The sequence below is a fragment of the Colletotrichum phormii genome (genome assembly GCF_030913505.1).
Source record: "Colletotrichum phormii strain CBS 102054 chromosome Unknown BDP81scaffold_47, whole genome shotgun sequence".
NCBI classification, from domain to species: domain Eukaryota; kingdom Fungi; phylum Ascomycota; class Sordariomycetes; order Glomerellales; family Glomerellaceae; genus Colletotrichum; species Colletotrichum phormii.
The window spans coordinates 26,028-48,492 of record NW_026851489.1 but is presented as its reverse complement, the minus strand read 5'-3'; the positions used below and the strand labels follow the sequence as shown (position 1 = coordinate 48,492).

General features: G+C 47.4%; 6 protein-coding genes and 1 non-coding gene across 7 annotated transcripts; 2 read left to right on the top strand and 5 right to left on the bottom strand.

The window, feature by feature from the left end:
* Positions 1-4,254: 4,254 nt before the first annotated feature.
* On the bottom strand, positions 4,255-5,802 carry BDP81DRAFT_456086 (S-adenosyl-L-methionine-dependent methyltransferase; the record flags this gene model as incomplete). The annotated part of the gene is made up of 5 exons (XM_060593127.1): positions 4,255-4,456; positions 4,519-4,764; positions 4,832-5,033; positions 5,112-5,606; positions 5,730-5,802. The coding sequence occupies 5 exons, from the start codon at positions 5,800-5,802 to the stop codon at positions 4,255-4,257; spliced, it is 1,218 nt and encodes a 405-aa protein (XP_060437560.1).
* Positions 5,803-10,577: 4,775 nt separating this feature from the next.
* BDP81DRAFT_476947 (Alpha/Beta hydrolase protein) lies at positions 10,578-11,468 on the top strand (the record flags this gene model as incomplete). The annotated part of the gene is made up of 1 exon (XM_060594799.1): positions 10,578-11,468. One exon carries the CDS (start codon positions 10,578-10,580, stop codon positions 11,466-11,468), a length of 891 nt encoding a protein of 296 aa, XP_060437559.1.
* A 271-nt stretch (positions 11,469-11,739) lies between these two features.
* On the bottom strand, positions 11,740-14,121 carry BDP81DRAFT_387722 (phthalate transporter; the record flags this gene model as incomplete). The annotated part of the gene is made up of 12 exons (XM_060587038.1): positions 11,740-11,954; positions 12,015-12,129; positions 12,216-12,229; positions 12,290-12,469; positions 12,529-12,785; positions 12,851-13,131; positions 13,201-13,418; positions 13,473-13,517; positions 13,575-13,658; positions 13,718-13,779; positions 13,848-13,903; positions 13,963-14,121. 12 exons carry the CDS (start codon positions 14,119-14,121, stop codon positions 11,740-11,742), a joined length of 1,686 nt encoding a protein of 561 aa, XP_060437558.1.
* Positions 14,122-15,792: 1,671 nt separating this feature from the next.
* BDP81DRAFT_443285 (TfdA family taurine catabolism dioxygenase TauD) lies at positions 15,793-17,179 on the top strand. The gene is made up of 4 exons (XM_060591720.1): positions 15,793-16,060; positions 16,114-16,458; positions 16,518-16,892; positions 16,951-17,179. Exons 1-4 carry the CDS (start codon positions 15,850-15,852, stop codon positions 17,115-17,117), a joined length of 1,098 nt encoding a protein of 365 aa, XP_060437557.1. The 5' UTR covers positions 15,793-15,849; the 3' UTR covers positions 17,118-17,179.
* Positions 17,180-17,598: 419 nt separating this feature from the next.
* Positions 17,599-18,099, bottom strand: BDP81DRAFT_401043 (uncharacterized protein; the record flags this gene model as incomplete). Its single annotated transcript, XM_060588775.1, has 1 exon — positions 17,599-18,099. One exon carries the CDS (start codon positions 18,097-18,099, stop codon positions 17,599-17,601), a length of 501 nt encoding a protein of 166 aa, XP_060437556.1.
* Positions 18,100-19,686: 1,587 nt separating this feature from the next.
* BDP81DRAFT_t387 lies at positions 19,687-19,764 on the bottom strand. The gene has a single exon. It is a non-coding gene; the product is annotated as a tRNA-Gln (tRNA).
* Positions 19,765-20,209: 445 nt separating this feature from the next.
* BDP81DRAFT_466667 (pantothenate transporter liz1) lies at positions 20,210-22,145 on the bottom strand (the record flags this gene model as incomplete). The annotated part of the gene is made up of 7 exons (XM_060594421.1): positions 20,210-20,403; positions 20,523-20,662; positions 20,731-20,837; positions 20,903-21,088; positions 21,157-21,323; positions 21,442-21,724; positions 21,792-22,145. The coding sequence occupies 7 exons, from the start codon at positions 22,143-22,145 to the stop codon at positions 20,210-20,212; spliced, it is 1,431 nt and encodes a 476-aa protein (XP_060437555.1).
* Positions 22,146-22,465: the final 320 nt, after the last annotated feature.

Here is a 22,465-nt window from a genome sequence, read left to right as displayed (position 1 = left end):
TTGTGCCATAGTTGGTTGCCTTTTCCAGCTCGTAACATCTGTCCTAGAGCCCGGCTCGAGTCCATCCTATATACAAGTCCTGATCCTGAACATATCCTTTGTTGCCTGATCACCATGTTCGTTGGTGATCACTAAGTGGATACTGGTAAGCGCTCACTTTAGGTGATCACTATGATCACCTTATCGTGTGCTCACTTTCCTTATCGTCACGTGACTTGTTCCATAGTTCTTCCGTTCCATGAGGAGTCACCTGAGTTCCCGGATTCTCTGCGTATATCAGATAGATAGCCGCCGCAGGCCTGTGGGGCGGGCCCCCTGGCCTTGTTATGCATGTTGGGTTGTAACACCTATTTATTTCTTACTATCTTAATAAATGAGGCAACTATCGTTATAATATACTATCTAAGAGAGTTATCTATAAGGGACTTCATTAATAGCAATTCTAATCTACTTCTCGGGGTTTAAGTAAGTAATAGTTTTTAGATATATACTCTAGCTTATCGTAGTTAAAGTATTTTAAAACTTCTTTTTAATATAGTTATTTTTATCTAGCCATATTAAGGTCTATTAGTCTATTATATTATCTATAGGATATAGTTTATTAGTTTTACTACTAATAGTGTGACATTTCCTATCAGCACACTTAGTGCTACGGTCACGTGATAAGCGTGGCCTCTTTACTTAAGACGGTCTGACCGTGACCCTCCACATAAGGGGGTCAACCTTGAAGATACACATCACCCATGACCTACCTTTGACGTTCACTTGCTCTTTCGCTTTGCTCTTCTGCGCGTGCTTCAATCGCTTTGCTCATTTCGCACTCTCCTGCCCGTACCTATACGGTCAGGCCACAGTCTTACCCCCTCTGTCAGAGACGGCTCTGTTAGAGAGACTCTCAAATAGTTTCTAGGGTAGTTTTATCTTTAAAAGCGTAGTTAATAGCGTTTTCGGTATTTACTTATAAAACGTACTTCTTTTTCTTTCGTCGTTTATAAAGTTAGTTATTAAGCTTAATAGCTAGTTTAATATATATTAAAAAGTCATTAACATAGTTCACAAGCGAGTGAGCCACACAAGCGAGTGGGCCACTCTCTTATCGCACCTTAAAGGTCAATTTTTAACTATTTATTAAAAATCGGATATAAGATTAAAATATAGAAGCGTTTTCAAATGAGCTTTGATAAGGGTTCTATTATAAAACATAATATTATAAAAATCATACATACCTCTAAAACTCCTATATAGAAATTTAGCTTTATTGTAGACCTATTTTTATATTTCCTCTTATATAAAGCTATAACTATATGATTTATATAATATCATATTTTATATTATAGCCTTTATTAAAGCTTATGTAAAATAGTCTATTAATTTTAGCCTTATATTCGAATTTCAATAAATAGGTAAATAATCGACCTTTAAGGTGCGATAAGAGAGTGGCCCACTCGCTTGTGAACTACGTTAGGTCTATTCTATGTAAATAGTTTGTCCTTAACTTTCTTTTAAGTTCTTTATAGAATATAAAGATCTTAGTGTTATCGGAGTAGTTAAGTCGGGCGCAGATTCGTTTAAATTCTATAATATAGAGTGAAGCTAATCCCTTCCATCGAAGGTTAAAAAGCTCTCGCTCGTGTTATAGTTCTTTATTTAATTCTTATAATAGAGATAAAAGCGCATTTTCAAATCTATATAGTCCTTTAAAAATATATTTCAAGTCTTTAGTTTAAGAGTAACTATTCTAGTGGTTAATTATTATAAAGTTGGTAAAATATAATTCGAACTTTATAAGAGTTTTCCCTTTTAAGAAGAAGGCGGCATAAATGACCTTCTCGGCTTCGTCCTTAAAGTTTATTTCGTGAAAGCGTTACTAAGCTCTGACTTATATAAAGAATCCTTTAAGTTATCCTAGGGTTCCGTTGAAGGCTTAAAGTTGTCACAGACCCGCTGTCCTAGACCCCAACCTTGAGGTTGGTGTTGAGTAACCCGGTGGCCGGGTTACGTAAGCCTGAGGCTGGATAAAACTCTGCATCCTGTATTCTGTCGCGCATGTCCAGAAACGTAGCTCCTTGAGCTACGTCTTGTCAACAGAGCCTGTACCTGCTTAGGATAGAGCCTGCCCGTAGCAATAGATTGTCTGATCCGCCTGCCCAGCATCCACCTGCCAAACAACCTGCCTGCTACCGTGACAAAAGTAAGTTAAGCCTAAGCTTCTCTTATCCGTTATATAGCATAGTAATGATATTAGAGGTAGTATAGAGGTTATTTACCTTCTTTAACCTGGGTCTTAATTTCGAGCCGTCTAATAATATTATCAAGTATCTATTATATAATAGCAATATCGGAGTTATTCTTTTTAATCTTCTTTTATAGGCCTTTATAGACCTTATAGGTAAAGTTAAGTTCTTCTTTCGAGTCTTTAGTGTCTTTTATTTCTTTATCTAGGGTCTTAGTAAGTATAGGGACCTTATTTTTAAAGTCGTTAAAAGAAGTAGACGGGGTAGCTTTAAAAAACGTCGTCGTTCTTACTATTAGCCGTTTCGTAAGGTTAACTTACTAAATAAGAGTAATTAAAGTATTACGGCCAGCTAATCGTAGTAAGATATATTTATAAAAGTTAACACTATAGAACTAGTAATAATAATAATCGGATGTAATAATTAGATGTAATAATCGGATAATTATTATACATAGTTAAATAGTCTTAGGTAGGTTGTATTTATAAAGTAGGTAAGTTAAGGCTTCGGTAATTAATCGTAGTCTTATTAAAGAGATTCTCAAGGAAGATAGTTAAAAGCGATTATAATATCTAATATGAAGTTAATTACTAAAGAAGCTATAGGAAGTCTATCCTAGAGCCCGGCTCGAGTCTATCTTATATACAAGTCCTAATTCTAAATATATCCTTTACCTATATATTTATCCAATGGGTTCTATATCTTAAATATACTGTTACGCCCGCCGCAACTTGTCACTGTGGGCGCGTAGCTATATAATGCAGAACAAGGGAAAATGATGCGGAGTCATCATTATCGAAGCTTTTGCTTTGTGCCACAGTTGGTTGCCTTGTCCTGCTCGTAACATATACGGGGTCCGTATTCTAAAAGAACGGGCTCTATATCCTCAGTATATAAGTTTCCTTATCTTATTATTATATAACTTATTTTATAGTTCTTCTGTTCTGTAGGCTGACGCATATGTTCCTGTAACTTGTATATATATAGTGTACCGTAGCCGCCGCAAGCCTGCGGGGCAGGCCCTGGTCTTGTTTATGTATATTGGGTCGTAACATTTAGGCCCGAATTAACTATATAGCTTTAAAGAGGAAGAGAACCGTTTAAATAAATCCTAATATTAAGTTTACAAATTTAAGAATATAAAGAGAGCTTGAGGGATACTAGCGACCGTCTTATTAGTCCTAGTCGATTAATGAGGATCGAATTACTTAGTAAGTGTAGTGACTGTAATGTAGTGGTAGTGGAAGTTAGTTAATTAATTGATTGGAAGTTGGTGGTGATGTTTTGAGACTATGTTGATTGGGTTGGCGAATAGTGGGTAGGTTGACTTATGGGACTCCCGGCGGCCGACCGTGGCGGTGCAAGCCCGAAATTCTGCCCAGCTTGCTACACTTTCTGCGCATGGGAACTGCAAGAAGGAGAAATGCATGGGTATTCGTAAGAGATTTGAGATCTCTAATGCTGGTGTTCCGTTCCGTTCTCGGCACGCAACATCAGAAAGGTGGATATCGACGGGCTAGGGCGATTCTCGTATGTTATCTAAACGCCGTTTTAGCCTCCAGGCACAGAGATCATGAGGGTGTGAAGATGCACAAGAAGGGGCAGCGCGGTAAAAGACCTTTCCTCACTAGAAAAAGGACAGCTGAGAGTATGAGAGGCACAGAATCAGCTCGATGCTAGCCCCTGGGCCTGCGAGTAGATTGGGGCGATACGCACCTGACCAGATCTTATGTGCATGCAGTCAATACCTTATGAAAACCCGCGGATCGCGTCCCCAACGGCTCACCTGCAGCCAGAACAATGTGGACCAATGAGAATCGCCAAGTAGCTTGGTAAGTTTGGTTCAGTCGTATTCTTGTCCTTGACGAGTATTGTCGGACCCATATTCCCACAAAAGCAAAACCCATAGCGCTTAGGCATTTGCAAGTGAGGAAATGCGTCCCCACGAAGACGATCACCAGATGCTAACAGTCAATCGGAATGCTCGCGTCATGCAGTTGGATATTGCCAGCTCCCATTCTCACAGAGGTTTCTGTCCGCTCCAGAAATGCATCATGCCGTAAGCATGTACATTCGGGTCCCTCATGGCATTCCGACATTCGGCGAAGAGAACCTCCATCTCAATTTGGCTCCATCCCAACATCTGGAAGTGGATTGCGCCTACTACAGGGAAGAACTCTTCGCAAGCCGTGCGATAATACATGCCAATCAGCCGCATAATTCTGAAAGAAATGATTATTAGAGTCTCATGAGTTATGTATGTGGACGTTTTCATAGCACTTACTTATCCCTGGGCCACGTTCCATATGGCAACTTCACCGTGTGATGTTGGATGTTGACGAAACCGGCCTGTTCCAGATATTGCCGTCCAAACACAGCGGCGTGAGAGTTCGTTCCAAATTTTGCGAACGCCTCTACGAGATGGTTCGTGAAGCGGACAAGGGGCCAGTCAGAAGGCATCGTGCCATCGTCGCAGTGAACCTGGCCGTCAACATCTTGAAGCTCGACCCAGCCGCCGGGTTTCATATGCCTAAGGAGTGTCAGCAGCGCTACGGTCATGTAAGGTAGGGAAGGACAACTGAAGTCATCGAACATACCCGTATGCATTCCGTAGCAGGCCGACGGGTGTCTTGAGAACGGGTACCATGTTTCTTAGGTGAACAAAATCAAAGTTCCGGCCGTTCAACCAGGTATCCTCAACGTCGTCAACCAAGAACTTGACATTTGGTGGTACCCAAACGGGCTGGATGGGACTCAAATCGAGACCATGGATCTCCGCGCTTGGAAATAAGTCTCCCACTGTTCTTGCGGTCAGCCGCCTAATACCCTTTCGCATGATTCTGACTCTCATGGCGACATTTGGAGACTTTCACTCACTCTCGATTGCCCAGATACCTGTTCCTGTACCCATATCAATTATTTTCTGTGGGTTATCCCCGATGGGTGCAAAGTACAACTTCCCGTCTGTAGCTTCCAGCATCATTGCGTGCAGCATGTCCTCGCGGTTCTGCTCTGTCTCGTCGTTGGGAATCGGGTACCGCCCGTGCCGGAACTTGTGGTAACGGCGTCCGTGCTGGAAGCTATGCTCGTAGACGCTGGAGTTTAGCGACGTCGAGTCAGTTCTTTGACTCCTGTCGTCGGCTATTGATGATCCGTCAAAGACACTGGGAGTGAACTCATCATCGTCGTCAGTGCCGCCGGCTTCGAGGGCATGTTCGGCGGAAGGTCCGGCGGGGATTTCTGTCGAAGGGTCGGGAATGCTTGATACTGCTGGAAGCGGCTCGGTTGATGTCGTCGTTGCTTCGGAGGCCGTCGTTGCCGTTTGCTCCGAGCTTGAACCGCCAGCCGTGGGTGCCGTAGATGCAGACGCTGCTGTCTTTTATTATTATCATCCCTCCAACGAGACAATCTGACGCGTCGCTTGTCGTGTACTATGATGTTTCGAGGCTTCCCATTCCTTAAGACCACCTCAAAAAGTGAAAGGTCTCAGCTCACCATCGGGATCGTCGCGTCGCGAGCCATCAGAAGGGCCCGCGCTGGGGCTGCCTGGATTGCTTCCTGTGCCCATCGTAACAACACAGCTTGGGGCTGCCCGAGTGTGTACCTTTCTTTTGAGCTCGTTTCGCGTAAGATGTGAAGCCTCGACGAACTGTGTGAAACTGGTTGGAATGAGTGAGAAAATGACGATGTTTTGGCTGCGACTTTGCGTCGTAATCTCTAGCGGCCCTGGCTCCGAAGGTCAAGCTACCCTAGCCTGGATGACCCATGAATCGGACCACCCGTCAGTCAACCTAGTGAACGGGAAGTCTGTCCGAATCAAGAGTGTGGAGGCGGGGTTGACGAAAGGTGTGTCCGGGTGCGTCTGGGGGTCTAGGCTTTTCCTCTCAAGCAGGGGATTAAGGTTTGAATGATGGAATGCGTTTGTCTTACCCCTATCTCTGGTCTAAAGGGATTTGACGAGAAGCATGAGGTTAACGGACTGGAAAAGGTAGCAGGGAGTGGTCAAGCAAGAAGCAGGTGCGGCAGATTTAGATACCGAGTTCAGAGGAGTGCTAACCCGGACTGAGCCCGTGGCACATTTGATGACCGCCACGAAGGCCCCAGAAATTTGCCAGCCTGATACACACCACATCTACGGAGCAATAATTTTGCAAATGCCAGGAAGGTCAAGCGATCTCATTCAGGTCACTGGCGGCAGTGGATGCTATGGGGGCAGGTCTATCCGTACGGATACACGAGAGTATGGACAAGTAGCATCGGGACAGGGACACGGGAAAGGCCCAGTCTTCTTCCGATGTTTCTTCTGACGAGTGAGGGATCGCTCCAGCCCTTGCGCTACGATGTTTTCAGTGACACCGTCCACCTGCCAGACTGAGAAGAAGAGAGGGGAATCATGTCATTGTTGCCGTCGTCTCTGCCATTGATGACTGCAGCTCTACCCTAGAACCTACGTACAGGACCACCCCCTTGAATCCCAGCCTCTGTTCGCCTATGCCCTGTAGTACTGGTCAGTGGTGGGACAATTGGTGGCGTTTATTGGGTCTCATCAGGGCCGCTCAAGCCGGCGCCATCCATTCCCAGGTGCCCGGTTATCAGGTTGAGACGAGTAATGTTCGACCTAACTTGTTCCTAGCCCTGCATGCCCTGCTAGCTCACTGCTATTCGCAATATCTCGTACGCGCTGGGCGGCCAATCCTCCGTAGCCAACTTTCCTGTGGTTTCTTGACCGCTCCGTTCCAAGCGGCCATGAACTCGAATCTGCGAGGGACCACGTCCGCCTTTGACCGAATCTCTATCCCAGGCCGCGGCTCGTTCTTGTCGATCGCACTCCGTTAGTGAACTACGGATACCGCTTTGCATTTTCCGGCAGTGGATCAAGACCGTTGAAAGTGCAAGCAACTTCATTGTCAGATCAATGGGCTGCATCCTATTAATTCCTGAATCCCCATACGAGCCAAGAACCAGCCGTGTCCCTCGCCCAATGCGTATACTCATCGACCCGCATTCGAGGCGTGTTTCTCCTCACGACCCTTCGCTGCGCCTTTTGCTGGCAGGGCTGATATGTGACATATCACCTGGCGCCCAACTGCATCTCGGTCTAATGGGAAGTTGTAGCGGAGCTGATTGAAAAAAGCAACGAATGTTCAGGCCTCTATGCAGTCTCAGCCCACACGGACCCCGATCTCCGGCGGTCGGCAGTAAGATTTCCGATCCTGTTGCGCTTATCATGCTGTGTTCATTAACCCGCTGATGGAGGAGCATTGAGATTGAGAAAAGAAAGTCCATGACTAGTCCATCCTTTGATCGTGATTCTGACGGTCGACAAATTGTCGAAAATGACATGTAGCTTGCCACGTTGCCCAGACCTCACAGCATGCAGCGGGGAAGCATCGTTTAGCTGCCGGTCGGTCTGCTGCCTCGAATGGAGCTTGTTTACGACGCTAATGCGCCCATCGACGTTCCAATACCTACACTAGGCTCGGACACCGTTTTCGAACGCTCGTGTGCTTCGTATTGCTCACTCGATACTCCGTACAATGTATGAAATGCTCCAGCTCGCAGCTGGTCCAGCCGCCTACTTCGAGAGCCCTTTGGTTTGATGAGATAGCTGTGAATAGGCGCTCGAAAAGGACGGGGCCCAGGTTTACATTTCGGGACGTCAGTGAATGCTCGCGCTTCGGTGGCCCTCTAATTTGAGCATCAGTTCGATCTTCCAAGCCAATCGAAACATTCGAGAGCCCTACAAACCCTCAGGTCAGAGTTGATCGCTGAACACAACAATTCCCTACATTCTCTCGGCATTTCGGCCAGAGAAAATCGAGGTGACTTAATTTCCTACCTCATTCCCGAATGCATTTGAGATTGTCATGCGTATTTAGTGGAATGAGCGATTTTCATAGTTAGACACGTGATGTGCTGCTGGCCCCGTTCAGAGCTTGTCAGACTGAGGAATAGAGACTGCCTGAGATTCAGTGAGAGCACGATTGTCCATCGTCGAAATGAAGAAGCTGCCTACAGGCTACATGTTCCAATAAGGTTGCACTCATAAGTTATGCGTATAATTCTCATCCAAGACTCGATGAGTGTGATTTATGAAGACTCACAACTTGTTTTGGACTTTGAGTACTGACACGGGACACTAATCACCATCGCCATATTATAACATTATCAAAGCTCTTTGCATAGCGATTCTGCACACTATCCTGCATCTCGACTGGTCAAGTATCCGGACGACACTCACTTCTTGACTTCAACGACTACAGGTGTTGTCGCGCAGTTGCTGTGCGACATCATATTACCTGGATCTCAGTTCTTTTGTCATAATTATCCAGGTCCGTGTGAAGGAAAAGCGCGGAAACAGCTATTGGCTTTGTGCAGAATCCAGCCGCAGCTTGGTAACGAATGTCATCCACAAACTAAATTTAGTTTGAATATTCGGGTAGGCTATTCAAATCTCTCCCTTGTTGCTGTAGGAATTCTCCCCCGAAAGTCGCCGATCTCATAGTCCGTGGCCGAGGAGCCTTCTGGAGTCGTTCATGGGAGCGAGCTGGGGAATGCCGCATTGGTGAAGACGCCAATATGTGATTGGACGCAGCGGTCAGACTCTGGTCAGGAGGTCAACAAGACCTTACTACGGCAGACTGCAAGAGGCACTCCGCCAAAACACTTTTTGTCAATAGACTTACGGTAGCCGTATACTTAAGTATGCTAAAGTGCTATACGTGCCCTATATATAAATGAATATGATTATTAATCCCGTATAATATAATAAAAATTACTTATGACCGGAGGCACAGTAGATTATTGTTACGGCCAGCTAGTCGTAGGGGTAGTTTGCAGAAGTTGAGGCTGCGGAACTGGTAACAGTAATCGTAGCCGGGGATAGCTTCAGGGAAGCTATGTCTGTCAATCGTAAGGGTAGGTAAGGCTTCGGTGATCAATCGTAGTCTTGTCAAGGTGATAGCTGAAAGCGGATGTTAATCCTGATACGAAGTTAATTGCTGAAGAGCTATGGAAAGTCTGTCCTAGAGTCCGGCTCGAGTCCATCCTATATACAAGTCTTGATTCTGAACATATCCTTTATCCGTATGTTTACCATACGGATTCCGTATTCTGAACATACGGGGTCCGTACCTCAAAGTGATGATGATGATGATGATGTATTTAACGTCTGGTAACAAAAGGACGTGCCGGGCGCTATGCCGACATGGTCTATACTAAAACCGTACCTCAAAGGGACGGACTCCGTATTCTTGGCATACGGCTTTCCTTATCTTATCATCACGTGACTTGCTCCATAGTTCTTCCGTTCCGTAGGGTGACGCATGTGTTCCCATAGTTCGTGCACTTATGGTGTGCCCTAGTCGCCGTGGTCCTGCGGGGCAGGCCCTGGACTTGGTCGTGCATGTTGGGTCGTAACATACGACTAGTGTTACGAGCTGGACAAGGCAACCAACTGTGGCACAAAGCAAAAGCTTCGATAATGATGACTCCGGCATCATTGTCCCTTGTTCTGCATTATATAGCTACGCGCCCACAGTGACAAGTTGCGGCGGGCGTAACAACTAGCTGGCCGTAACAGGAACCCGTAAAAAGAGATTCTATTAACATCGAAGCTTATATATTCGAATGCTCTTATTATATAAAAAACGTAGAGCTTATAAAGGGATTATATTTAATTATTCGTCTCAAGATTGCTTTATAAAAGGGCATTATAAGGTCGATCAGTTTAGTTATATCTCGGGAAGGGACTAGAAGCTATTATAGATTTATATTATAATATCTATAAGTTAGCTACTAGTTTAATAACTTAAATAAAGAGTAACTTTTACTTATAAGAGGGTAAAAGGTAGTAATTATCTTTATAATAAAGGTAGTTATAGTTAGTTAACTTAAAAAAAGAAAGAATTTTTATTATAGTTTATAATAGAATATAATTTTATATAACTACCGCTATATATGGCCTTATAAATTTAATTAATAATAAATCTTAAGCCGTAATTCTATATAAACCATATCTATGGTTTATCTCACTAGTATAAAGTTCAATAATCGGTGGTGGGGTGACTGTAAAATTCGATTTCTGCTTTGACGCATGAAAAAAGTGTTTTGGCGGAGTGCCTCTTGCAGTCTGCCGTACTTACCTTCAATCTCCCGAGCGGATAAAATCGGGCCTCAGCCGACTTCAACTTATGAATTGTCCGTGTAATATGTGAATTCGGACTTATATAAAATAGGAATTCCGTAAGAGGCATGATACATATGTTCACTTGAGCTCTTCAGTATCCAGTATCCTTCTTCACTTGACACTGCAGATTTACACGAAGTCCGCACTCTCTCATCATGCCTTATTTCAAGCACAACGACAACATCTCCATCTACTACCTCGACGAGGGTCCGCAAGATGTACAGGCCGTACTTCTCAATCCCGGCATCATTTGCGACCTCCACGATTATAACTGGCAGGTGCCTTTTCTTCTCACGCATGGCTTCCGAGTGATTACTCCAGATCCCAGGGGGCAGGGACGTTCATCTGCCCCCGCTCCTACTCCGGACATCAAATCATACCCTGGACCAGACGCTGATCCGTCCATTATCGACCACTATCCTCAATCCGCAGCCTTGGACTTCATCGCCCTTCTGCAGCACCTCAATGTCTCATCCGTCGTCGTCATTGCTCATTCTCTTGGCACGGCCGTGGCGTACCACTTCGCCACCGTGAGGCCTGATCTGACGCGTGCGATGGTGATACTTGACCCGCTTCACTCGATCCCAAGTGAGACCGTGGAAAAGTATCTCACCGACCCTCTGCAGACCTTGCAGAACCTCGCTATGCTTTTTGGACCCGCCCTGTATCCGCCAACGGTCCCTGCTTGGCACTTGACCTGGATCGGCAGACGTCTCATGGAAGGAGATATGAATGTCATTCTGGCCCAGTCATATGCATGCCAGGTTGACCCACAAGTAATTGGGAGGCGAGAGGTCTCTGCGGCTCAGCACGATGGCAAGATCAAGTGCCCGCGGTTGACGATTGGAAATAGCGAATATTGGGTCACGACGGAGCGCAGCTATTTGTCTCCGAGCAGTGAGCTTGATGAGATACATCTTGTCGAGGGGATTGGTCATTGGTTCCACCAACTGAAGAGTGAGGATGTTAATGGTTATCTTCAGCGATGGTTTGAAAAGATTGGTCTGATCCCGTTCAAGGGACATGACGAAGCAGCTCGGGCCTAGTTCTACCTTCAACGTTCACTGTATGATTAGATCATCGTCCAATAAAAACAACTCTACTCAACGAAACCCTCAGTATCCCCTCATTTAATGATATAGGACTCAGAATCACATGCACTAGCGAATCCTCTAGTGTGGCTTGGTGTCCCGTATTTGTGTGAATATGCCTGGATACAGACAGTACATGTAATTACCAAGGACAGATATGCAACTATATTCCATGGAATACCTGCCATGACAGTCGAAACAGAGCTTGAGAGTGGTCATTGACATCTCAATGGCTAAAACGGAAGTCCAATCGCTTATTGCCTTCATCCTTTGTTGTTTCCAAGTATGCAAGTCTCTGCTCTTCCGACATACCATCCCAGATCCTGTCTCTTCTCTTATTTCGGTATACATAGTAAGCCTTCACCAATGGGTAAAGGACCAAGTTCATGCAGACGATGCCGAGAAGAGACCGATTGCCGCGTTTATACAATGGCGCATCGTCTAACCTTAGAGTAAGCATTCGGCCTTCATGAATGTGTGATGTTGGGTCAAGAGGCTTACCAGATCGGTAGATATTGGAGGAAATGATTCCGTCGGTTTGTACAAACATGTTGTAGCAAGCAGCCGAGATGGTTCTTGACCGAACTGTATTGGAGTTGCGACTATTCCATCCGACCTAAACACAGGGGTTAGCAATTGCACAGAGAATAAAACAAATTCTACAACGAATTCGTGGACATTGATCGGAACTCAAGAGCTTACTTGAATAGGGTGAGCTGTAATCCTTTTAGTTTCAAATCCATAGCGTAATGATGTTGGTTTCGGGCCAAACTTACGATTCGGGTACATAAGAAGCAAGGTGATGACGGAGTAAAGAACCCATCTGTTGACTCCCGATGTGTCGACAACATTGAGGTAGATAAAAAATGGGAGTGCCCACACCTGACCAGACATCGAGACAAAGGTGAGTTCGCCGATGACTTCGCCCAGGTATGTGATTGCAAGCATTGTGACCACTATCTCAAGTGTTAGTCCGGCAGATTGAGTAAGTGGCAGATGTGTAACATGTACTTACTGTGACCAACGGTATACGGGATAGCGAGAAGATTTGCTTGGAAGGTATCGAAGCCGAGATTCTTCAATGTCAGGGTGAGGTATTGCGAGGGAGGCGTCATAGGAATTTGGAAGGTGAGGCCCAGTATGTAAAGGGGCCAGAGGTCGTAGTCTTTGAGACTGTCCCATAGCAACCGTGGAGTGATCGGCTCGCGATTGTGCATGCTGCTCTTGCTCGGGTCTTCGCGCAAAACTCTGTTGACAAGGATGGTTTCCTCTCTGTGTCATTTGTCAGTATCCTTCCCTGAAAGCAAAGGATGCTGGGGAGCACTAGTCCAACTCACCTTTCTGAGAACCACCCCTTCTTCCCGCGGAACCAACTCGAAGTTTGACAAGGACCCGCCGGCATCAAAAGGAAGCCGAAAATACCAATGACCAGTGTCAATAGTCCTTCGATGAGGAAAAGCCACCTCCATCCAGAATGTCCTTGAACGCCACGCATGTGGAGTAATCCATACGCAAAGATCGCAGAAAGAATATCCGCGATGCTCATAGCGGTCCAGAAGAAACCAAGTCTCAGGGACAGCTCGTGATGCTTGTAGAAGTACGACAGGTAGAGAATGATCTAGTGATTGGATGTCAACCAAAAAGATATTCACAGCAGAGTCGTTTGTAAGAGGTGGGGGTAGCCTACGTCGGGGATAAATCCACCCTGGAGGAGACCTAACAATGCGCGGCAGGCAAGGAACGAGTCTCTTCCGTTGAGCCAGAACTGACAGCTGGCCACAATACTCCAAAGGATCATCTGTGCAGGGATCCATCGATCGGGGCCGACCCATTTGGACACAAGCTGAGATGGCAACTCGGCACAAAGAAATGCGAGCTTTAAGACGGTGTTTCCGAGGTTGAAGTCTATGGCCTTTGTCAGCGATCATTCGTGCGTGGCGCCAGTATGTTGTGACGTACCATTGGTGCTCATCTTCAGATCTCCCAACATGTTGTCCGTGTTTGCTACAGAAATCACGCGTTAGAATTGCAATTGCTTGTAGCATGACGATTTGAGCGCACCTTGACTGATGTTTGCGCGATCAAGTTCGAGCGCCATGAACATAATACAGGCCCATATCATAATTCGAACGTCGATCTTTCGTACTTTTCCCCACGTCAGTAAACCACAGGGCGTCGTTGGAAAGGGGGGCAACTTCACTTACCCAAAGCATACTCCTCGGCCCACGTCCATCGGGCGAGAGGGTCAAAGCGGTGGTAGTTCTCCCTAAAATCGATTGAATGAGACCTGATGCAGCTTTGACAACATGTGGAATCGGCACTCTTCAGACTTACCAGTCTTCACGTGGCTGATATTTCTCAGCCGAATCTGGATCATCGAAAACACTCGGCTACATGACAGAGTTAGCGGTTTGTCGTGGCGTATAATCAACCTTTGTTTGATATATACTTGAGTAGCGACTGCGAAAGGATCAAAGTCCTTGTTACGCTGGAACCAAAACCTCTTCTCCTCGATTGGAGCCCCAAGAGCCGGGATGCCCTCAAGAGATACGGCAGACTGGTCTGCCTCCCCCTTCTGAAAGGTATTCTTTGCCAGAACGGTCGCCATGGTCACTGACGATGATGTCGGATTTCCGACTTGGTGTTGAGGCTGAGGGATGAGTGCCGGCTATGATGTCTCCTCGGAGCTTCACCTCAACGCTATATAAAGCACTGCAACGAAGAAAAGACGGGTCGGCGGATCTCGTCAGAAAATTCGGGATCGTGGAGCTCTTCCGCCACCGGGATTTCACTTTCATGCTAGACTAGGTGTGCTGCGATGGCGAATGTGGTCCACATTATCACGTTGTTGCAAGGGAGACAAGCGTCGGCGTCTCCTACGGCTGTAAGGGTCTGGAGTCGGGATCCATGTCCATAAGTATCTAATTCGTCCGAGGTGAGCCATAAGCAAGCTGACTTCAAGGTTCAAAGGGTTTGTGACTTGTGGTATGGGGAAAACAGACTTCTGTATGCAGGATGAAAGATAACGGGACCAGTCGTGCTCGACCGGACAACTGGGAAGGTTTTGACAGCACTCACATTATTGACCACCTAGTAGCTACTAGCATGCTACGACATCGAGACCAATTCTATGATACTTCTTGTGACAAGCCCCTATCCAACCTCGAGTTTGCCGCAATACGTGGTCCTAGGGGACATAGGTTTGAAGTACCTAAGCGCAGACTTTCATCGCCACGGTGCCCACATCCTCGGGCAAACTCCATATAGTTATTCGCACTCGCAAGGAATCGTGCAAGTTTCTGCAGCTTTGGAGACGCGTATAGCCCAGTCCCAGCTGCGGGCGACAGGTCGGCCTCTACATCCTCAATTCGCCTGCATCCTTGTCTGAGATGGGGTGGAGTGGGGGTATCCGTCCGAGGTCGCCGTGCAAGGAAACTAGAGTCTCTCTTGAATTTTCAGCTTTCGGAAGACTCAAAAAGTCCGCTTCGAAGCAACAGCCGCTATCGCAATAATTGCGGTTGTTTGACGGCCGTTGAAAGTTCACTTTGGGTCTGGGTTGGGCTGCATTGTTGAAGCTCGCCATAAGCCAAGGGTCTGACGCAAGACACCACTTCAGACTCTTATCAACGCCGTTAGGTTCCGTCCCGATCTCGCAAAACATCATCCGAAACCAACATCAAATAGTATCATCTAAAGTACGCTGATGGAAAACTTGGTAAATCTTGTAAAATACAACATACGGCATCTTTGAATTGCAGGCTAAGGGAGCACCTACACTGGCCTGCATCAGCTTGCTGCTTACCCCCACGAAAGCTTCCAGCCTTCAGCAATCCAGCATAAATGCTGGGGATTCTGGTGCGAGAAGTGACCTATGCTACCATGGGGCATATGCTCAATAGCGGACGGGGTCTTCAAGAGGTGAAATAGGCGAGGCTTGATTGACCAATCCAGTGGAACAACACCTTGATCACATCATTTGTGCCGGATCCACGCCATTGTGTAAAGGGGGTGATCAATCACGAAATGGGCTCGCTGGCTGTCACCATTCTAATGCACGCTTCAAGTTTCCGCCTGTAAAGTGCGGAGGTTTATCGAACATTCTAATCTCACCGGATGTCGCTTTATCGGGAGTTCGAAGTCGTAACCGCCGACAGGATGTCGCGATGACTTGCACCTCACTACTCCGCATCATGAGCGAGCCGGTCGACTTATAAAATGTCATTATTTGCGCCCGATAGTGAGTTTCAAGATCCACGAAATTGGGAACATAGTCACGAGAATCACATCTCTCGCCTACTTCCAGAATTCAAAACATCAAATTCAATCAACTGAAAGCATGGCTCCGACAGCTATTGACACCGAGGTGCCTCTCCACACCAGCACCAAGGCTTCACATCCGACCCCGCTGAAGTCAACCAACGCACTGGACCAATACGAGTCCTTTGACGTGACCCCAAACATTGGTCGCGAGTTCCCAAAGGCAAGCCTGGTCGACTGGCTCAATGCCCCCAACGCCGATGAGCTGATTAGAGATCTTGCCATCACGAGTAAGCAACTGGGCGTGACATTTATGTTGAGCGCAACTAATCCTAGAGTCAAGTCTCGCAACGCGGCGTTGTCTTCTTCCGCGCCCAAGACAACCTGACCAATGATCTGCAGAAGCAACTAATCCTCCGATTGGGAGAGCTCACCGGCCGACCCTCCGACTCCGGACTCCACATCCATCCGGTCCTTAACTCGGAGCGGGAGCTGGGTGGGGCCGATCCAGAGATCAGCACCATCAGCTCGGTGCAACACAAGAAGATCTACCGCAAGCCCTTGGAGGGCGAAGAGCTTAGCACCAAGAAGCAGTCGACTGCACAATGGCACAGTGACATTGCCTTTGAGCCTGTCCCGGCCGACTACTCGTCTTTGCGCCTCGTTGAGCTCCCCAAGACTGGCGGTGGTAAGTGAAGCCCGAACCATGAAATTCAAAGTTGCAGGCATAAAGCTGATACCTTTTAGACACTCTTTGGGCATCCGGATATGAGATCTACGACCGGCTCAGTACTCCCTACCAGAAGTTTTTGGAAAGCCTCACAGTCACCTTTGAACAGCCAGGTTTTGCCGCCGCTGCCGAGCTTGGCGGCTTTACGCTCTATGATAAGCCGCGCGGCAACCCGAAGAATATTGGCAGCATCCTCAAAGCTGTTCATCCCGTCGTGCGAACGAATCCAGTTTCGGGTTGGAAGAGTGTCTTCCCTGTCGGCGGCCATGTGAAGCATATCAACGGCGTAACAGCTGAGGAAAGCAAACACCTGCTGGATTGGTTTCTGGAAATCTTGCAGAAGAACCACGATGTCCAGGTTCGCCTCAAGTGGCAGAATGTCAACGATATTGGTAAGTTGATCGATGTATGTCTATAAGCGGAGTGCAAGTTACTAAGAGATATTTGTAGCTATCTGGGACAACAGAAGCACCTTCCACACCGCAACCTTCGATTATGATGACCAAGGACAAAGATTTGGAAACCGAGCTGTAGGTATTGGTGAGGCGCCTTACCAGGATCCCAACAGCAAGGGACGCCGTGAGGCATTGGGACTTTCTTATGTGACCGGACCATGATTTTGAGCTATGGAACTGTCAAGTAGTCTGAAATACCTCAGTTTGAACGATCAAAGTGCACCCAGAGTAAACCCGAATGTTGAGAAGAGCCTTGAACAGAAAAGTGAAGTGGATGTCTCCTCATGAAAAGAGTTGCTGCAATGATCCAATCCGTCAAAAGCCAGAAAATGGTCCAGTGCTGTAAGCGGACGAAGTTCGGCAGAAGCACTGACCTCAAAATTCGATGAGACGAGCTACTTGCATCAATCTCATGTGCTGTGCATGAACAGCTGACGTCACTCGTCTTCATCCTGTCACGTTTGCGCACGCGGGAAGACAGACTGCCCAAGACCCAACAATTCTTTTGAAATTTCAATCGCGAGGAGTTTGGCTACAGGGCATGTTCCTCTTCGTAGAACTTACATGTGGTTAACGATCCGTACCAACATTTCTGATCAGCAGCATCAGCCCATAGCATGCGGGGAACCGTATCCAAGTCTCTCTAAAGTTGTTTCTCGTTCTCCTTTCCCTTTGCCTCCTTCGGTGTGCTGATGCCAATACCCAGTACAATCAGGATTCGAACCAATACCATTGGCGCCGTCGTAAAGAAAGCAACGTAGTCCTCGACAGTCCACGTGGATCTGTCCAGCCAAATTTCCCAGCCTCCGACGGCTTGTGCAGTACCGTGGCAGAAAGCTGCGTCGCTCAGGAGCATACCTGCACAGAGGACGCGCCATAGAGTAAGATCATCAAAGACCCGCATGACCACACCCTCGGTGAATGCGAAGTGAAGCCAGCCGCCGCCGAGTTGCGTGTAGATGAACTGCGTGTTGGGTTCGTACGCGAACGCGTTGCGCGTCATTCCTGCGAGGTATTGATTCGGTGTGTGGAGGACCATGACGGCGCCGAGCAGCGCGAAGACCGGCTCGAGGGTCATGATGATGAGTCGATAGATGCCCGGGACCGCGGCAGAGCCCTTGATTGTAACCCGTTGCGAGGCCATGGTGTTCCTGTCGTTAGGTCCGATTCGCAATTTTGAAAAGTCCCTTGATTTTCAAACGAGAGTAGTGCTAGTGTTCTCACGTCTGAGTCTGTCGCGTCGTGATGGTGAGTGTCGTGCAGGGCAGCAAATGCAAGTTTGGGGTGAGAATTGACCGAAATTGCGATGAAAGAGGCAGCTGTAGCACTAGTAAGCTGCAACGAAGAAATACTTGCCGGTCACTATCTTTATCAACGACTGATCGTCGAAGCTTATCCCAGCTCAATGAAACACGCACTCGGATGCGCCGGCTGCGGGGTGACTAGATTCCGAGACGAGCAGCGCCAGTGATCCTAGCTCGTACGAAGCTGCCGAAGAGCATGCACGGCTAGTAGTAACCGAGATAAGGAATACAGAGTTACACATAGCTTTATCAGCATGAGTGCAGAGACCATCCGTTAGTTGCCTTCTATGGCTAGGACTGTCAGATGGTCCCGACCCCTTTCCTGTGTTTCGTGATATAATTAAGACGGGACGCGGTCTTTGACTGCGAAGGATGAAAGACCTGAACGGTAGCTTCACACAAAAATGAGAGAGCTCGCAAGCAGACTGGAAGAAGCCTTACATGAATGAGCCTGTCACAGACTGACGAGAGAAGGCCTCCTCCAAAGTCTTCGGAATGTAACCTGTACGTGGTCTGTGCAGTTTAGAGTTGCTCCGTACACATGCAGAGACTCGAAATCTCGAAGGCGGACAGACTTGTCAACACAAAATGCTACCCGAGTACGCCTTCATCCCACTCGTGCATCTACAAGCTTAAGCCATCTCTTTCTCGTATGGCGAAATCAACGCCTAGTAAAGTTGGTCGTTTCCATTCATCGAGAAAGTTAAGCACCACGGTAGAGGCAAGGGAAGCATCGGACCTTGCCTCAGTTTCATGGACTGTCGAGGTGGACCCAGAATGAAGGTTTCGGCTCCCACTTGAACCATTTCTACCGAAATGATCTGGCTAAAAGTGAGAATTCTGATGGCTGATTGTGACAGGTCTGTGCGAAGGAGTCGATTGGAGGGAAGAGAGAGAAGACGTTGGAGGGCTCATGCACCCTCCTCTTTTGTTTTGTATTAAGGCAATGTCGAATATGTGTGTGTGTGTTATATTTAACGCCGTGGCGGCAAGGGCGCAGCCGCCCTTGCGGCCGACCTCCCGAAGGGTATATGGCGTGGAGAGCCGTCGCCCTATAACTATTGCTAGATACAGTTCAAATCGTCCTCCAAATCGTGCCTTATGGCTACTATGCGTTCTATCTGTCCCTGGTTCCCGCTGGTGCCCCAGTTCCATTCTTGAATTTTTGCGGCTTAAGGCCGGATATGTCTGGAGAGGGCGGCCTGCCGAAACAGGCCCCTCGTACATGTTCTGATTTGTACAAGACCATTCCTGCCCCAGTACTTGGTTGACGACGTGTACTCGCCGCATATCCACTTTTTCTTGGTCGGAGGGTGTGGATATGAGAAAACCCTGGCGAGGGCCCGGAAAGGGTCCTAGGGCCCGGAAAGGGTCCTAGGCCCCGCATTGGGCTCTGCCCTACCCTTCCCACAGGTAGTTAAAGCAGTTGCCGGCGGCTGGAATCGAACCAGCGACCTCTGGGCTCCAGAGGCCTTGCCAGGTGTATGCCACTACACCACGCCGGCATGCCGAATATGATTCCTCACTAATGTAAATGTGTAAAGTACTCACTCATAAATCATGCTCTAACCTCTTTGTAGGGGGTTATCTGTTGAGATCTTGTTCGGGTCCGAAACTTCAACACGGATTGACCTGCCTGAGACTTTTGTGGGTAAGGGGCGTCAGACCATGAAGGACTTTGTGCGCAAAGCTGCTTGTGCACGCATAGAGAGACAATGGTCGGGTCTGAGCGGTTGAAAAGGAGGCCATGAGTAGGTATTACCCAAATACGTGCTCTATCTGGAATGCCTGTGTAGTATGATTCTGCACCAGCTGATAAATGAGTTGCAGGTTGGGCTTTCCGTTCTTGACGGCGACAAGCATCGTGCATGATTTCAGACAATAGATGCCTCTTATGCTGCTTGCGTATCTCCAAAATTGGCTACGATATTTGGTGACTCCAATGCCGCTCTACTTCTTGTCGACCTTGTCACTTTCTCCGATGCTCTCATTTTCTTCGGGGTGAAATTCTACTCGTCCAGATTCCAAAGTTGTCTCTCCATCCTTGGATCCTTGCTTCTGTTCCCGGAGAACCAAAAGGCGAATGCCAATCACTGCAATAATTGCAGCAAGGATGAAACCAAAAGTCGCAGGAAATCCGTACCCTGAAAGAGAAAGGTCGTCAGTAGTCTTTCGTGAATCGAGCAAATAAGGAGGGCCAAACGAAAGCCCATGTTACTGGGGTTTGATGTCATCACTTGATAGAGATGCAGCAAAGACTTACTAAAGCTTGGAGCCATGGTTTGTGGGAAGATGACTAGAGGAAGCCAAGCGTCGACGGCGTATTGCATTCCATTCATACTGCTGATTACCAAGGCGCGCTCCTCATTGTCGCCGGCACAAATTTCATTTGTCCACGTATAGCTGAGAAGTAGCCTGTCAGCTTCGGACCGTGGGCCGAGTCTTGGATGATCTATAAGCTAGAGACTTACAATACTGCGGTCATCAGATGCACGCTGCTCGCCAGGAAAGCAAATAGCTTCAGCTGTACGCTTGGAGGCCAGAAAGCTAAGATGCCGTTGGGAATCAAGGTAAGCACCTGCGATTCCGTTAGACTTGATTGCTTTCTAGGATTAGTCCCCGATCTCTAGGACTATGTCTTACCAATGGGCAAATAATCAATGCAAAGCGGCTCCCGGTGTAGTCGGAGAGGAAGCCCCACAGAATGATACAGAAAGCGCTGATGAGCTTTGAGCCGGTTGGAATCACGTTTCTGTCTACAACTGAGAACTTCTCCGCCTTGAGCCAGATGGCGAAGTATCCACCTGATTGACAAGATTCGCCATAGAGCTGATGTTAAGGTAGGTCGGTTTTCCGTAGCACATAAACTTGTATCCATGAGAGGATGTTGCACTTACGACATATCCTAAGACAAAAGCATACCATCTCCATTTTAGGAGAACTCTCTTGAAAGTCGCCAACGTGACTCCTGCAGGTGCCGCTTTACCAGCTTTCGTTACTCGGTCAATCGCCAACTCGCATTCTTTTGCGGTCAGAAATTTGGACTTGGTGGTGTATGGCGTGTCTGGTAGAACAAAAAATGTTGCAATACCGACGGGAATCGTCATGCATTACAACAAGAGATCAGCGAGTTGGTTCAACTCTGATAAAACCACATAGGTAGGAATGTGGTCGGAATTCACTAGCCCCACAGACAATGTATAGCCATCGCCATCCTGCGTGACCATGAGCACCATCGAGGCTCTTGTAAACCGCCGCTTGCAGATATCCGCCAAAAGCCGCACCCAGAGGGGCGGTCATGTGGAAAATGGCGACTCTCTTCGCAAGTTCGGTCTTGGTGTACCAGCTTCCAAGGACATAGAGTAGGACAGGAAAGAAGGAGCTTTCAAAGAAACCGACAAGAAACCGAAATGAGTAAAGCTGGCCGACATTCTGCGTCCCTGCTTGAGCAAAAGTAAAGACTCCCTATATGACCGCGTCAGATCTATGATTCATGTGCCAGCATCGCAAAGAATCATGGGTTGAGACTTACCCATCCGACCTCCATTCCGGCTAGCCAAATGCTCGGTCTGATCTTCTGAACAATCAGAGTGCTGGGAATCTGCATCACAGCATACGCGCAGGTATAAACCATTTGAGCATACGTGTACTCGTTGGCAAACATCTTGAGATCCTCTTGCATCCCCGATACATAGGCGTTTGCAAGGTTTCCTTGGTCGAGATACTTCATGAAGAAGCCCAAGCATCCTATGGTCAAGATCGACCAATCCAACTTTCGGAGCAATACGTGTTCTTCATGGCTCTTCAAATGAGTATCTGTGTCCCAAATAAATGAACGAAATGATCGCGAAGGCGCATTTGAAGGCTGAGGCGTGGTTTCTGCCATCATGAACGTATCGAGGCGCGACGTTGAAGACGTCAGAAGTTGCAGAACAGACAGAGACTAGGGTGATGAATTTCAGCAGGATGCAACTCCCTTTATTACTCCGCATCGTCCACTGGCCTGCCATCAGAATGATATTTCTGCACATAGATGGGCAGATATGCACTGATAGCACGAGATGGCCACTAACAACGATCAACACGGACGTGCAAGCCAAAAGTAGAAAGGTCCAACTGCCGCGGCTCGGGCGACAGACTGATGGTTCCGTCTCATTGAGAACATGTTGCAGAGCGACCCAGCATCGCACTGGGGCCATCGGGGTC

Bases quoted from the DNA above. Each gene is read 5' to 3' on its own strand.
- BDP81DRAFT_443285 (XM_060591720.1), top strand. From the start codon at position 15,850: ATGGCTCCGACAGCTATTGACACCGAGGTGCCTCTCCACACCAGCACC. The intron at 16,459-16,517 runs GTAAGTGAAGCC...GATACCTTTTAG, and splicing joins GCTCCCCAAGACTGGCGGTG to ACACTCTTTGGGCATCCGGA. The intron at 16,893-16,950 runs GTAAGTTGATCG...AGATATTTGTAG, and splicing joins GCAGAATGTCAACGATATTG to CTATCTGGGACAACAGAAGC.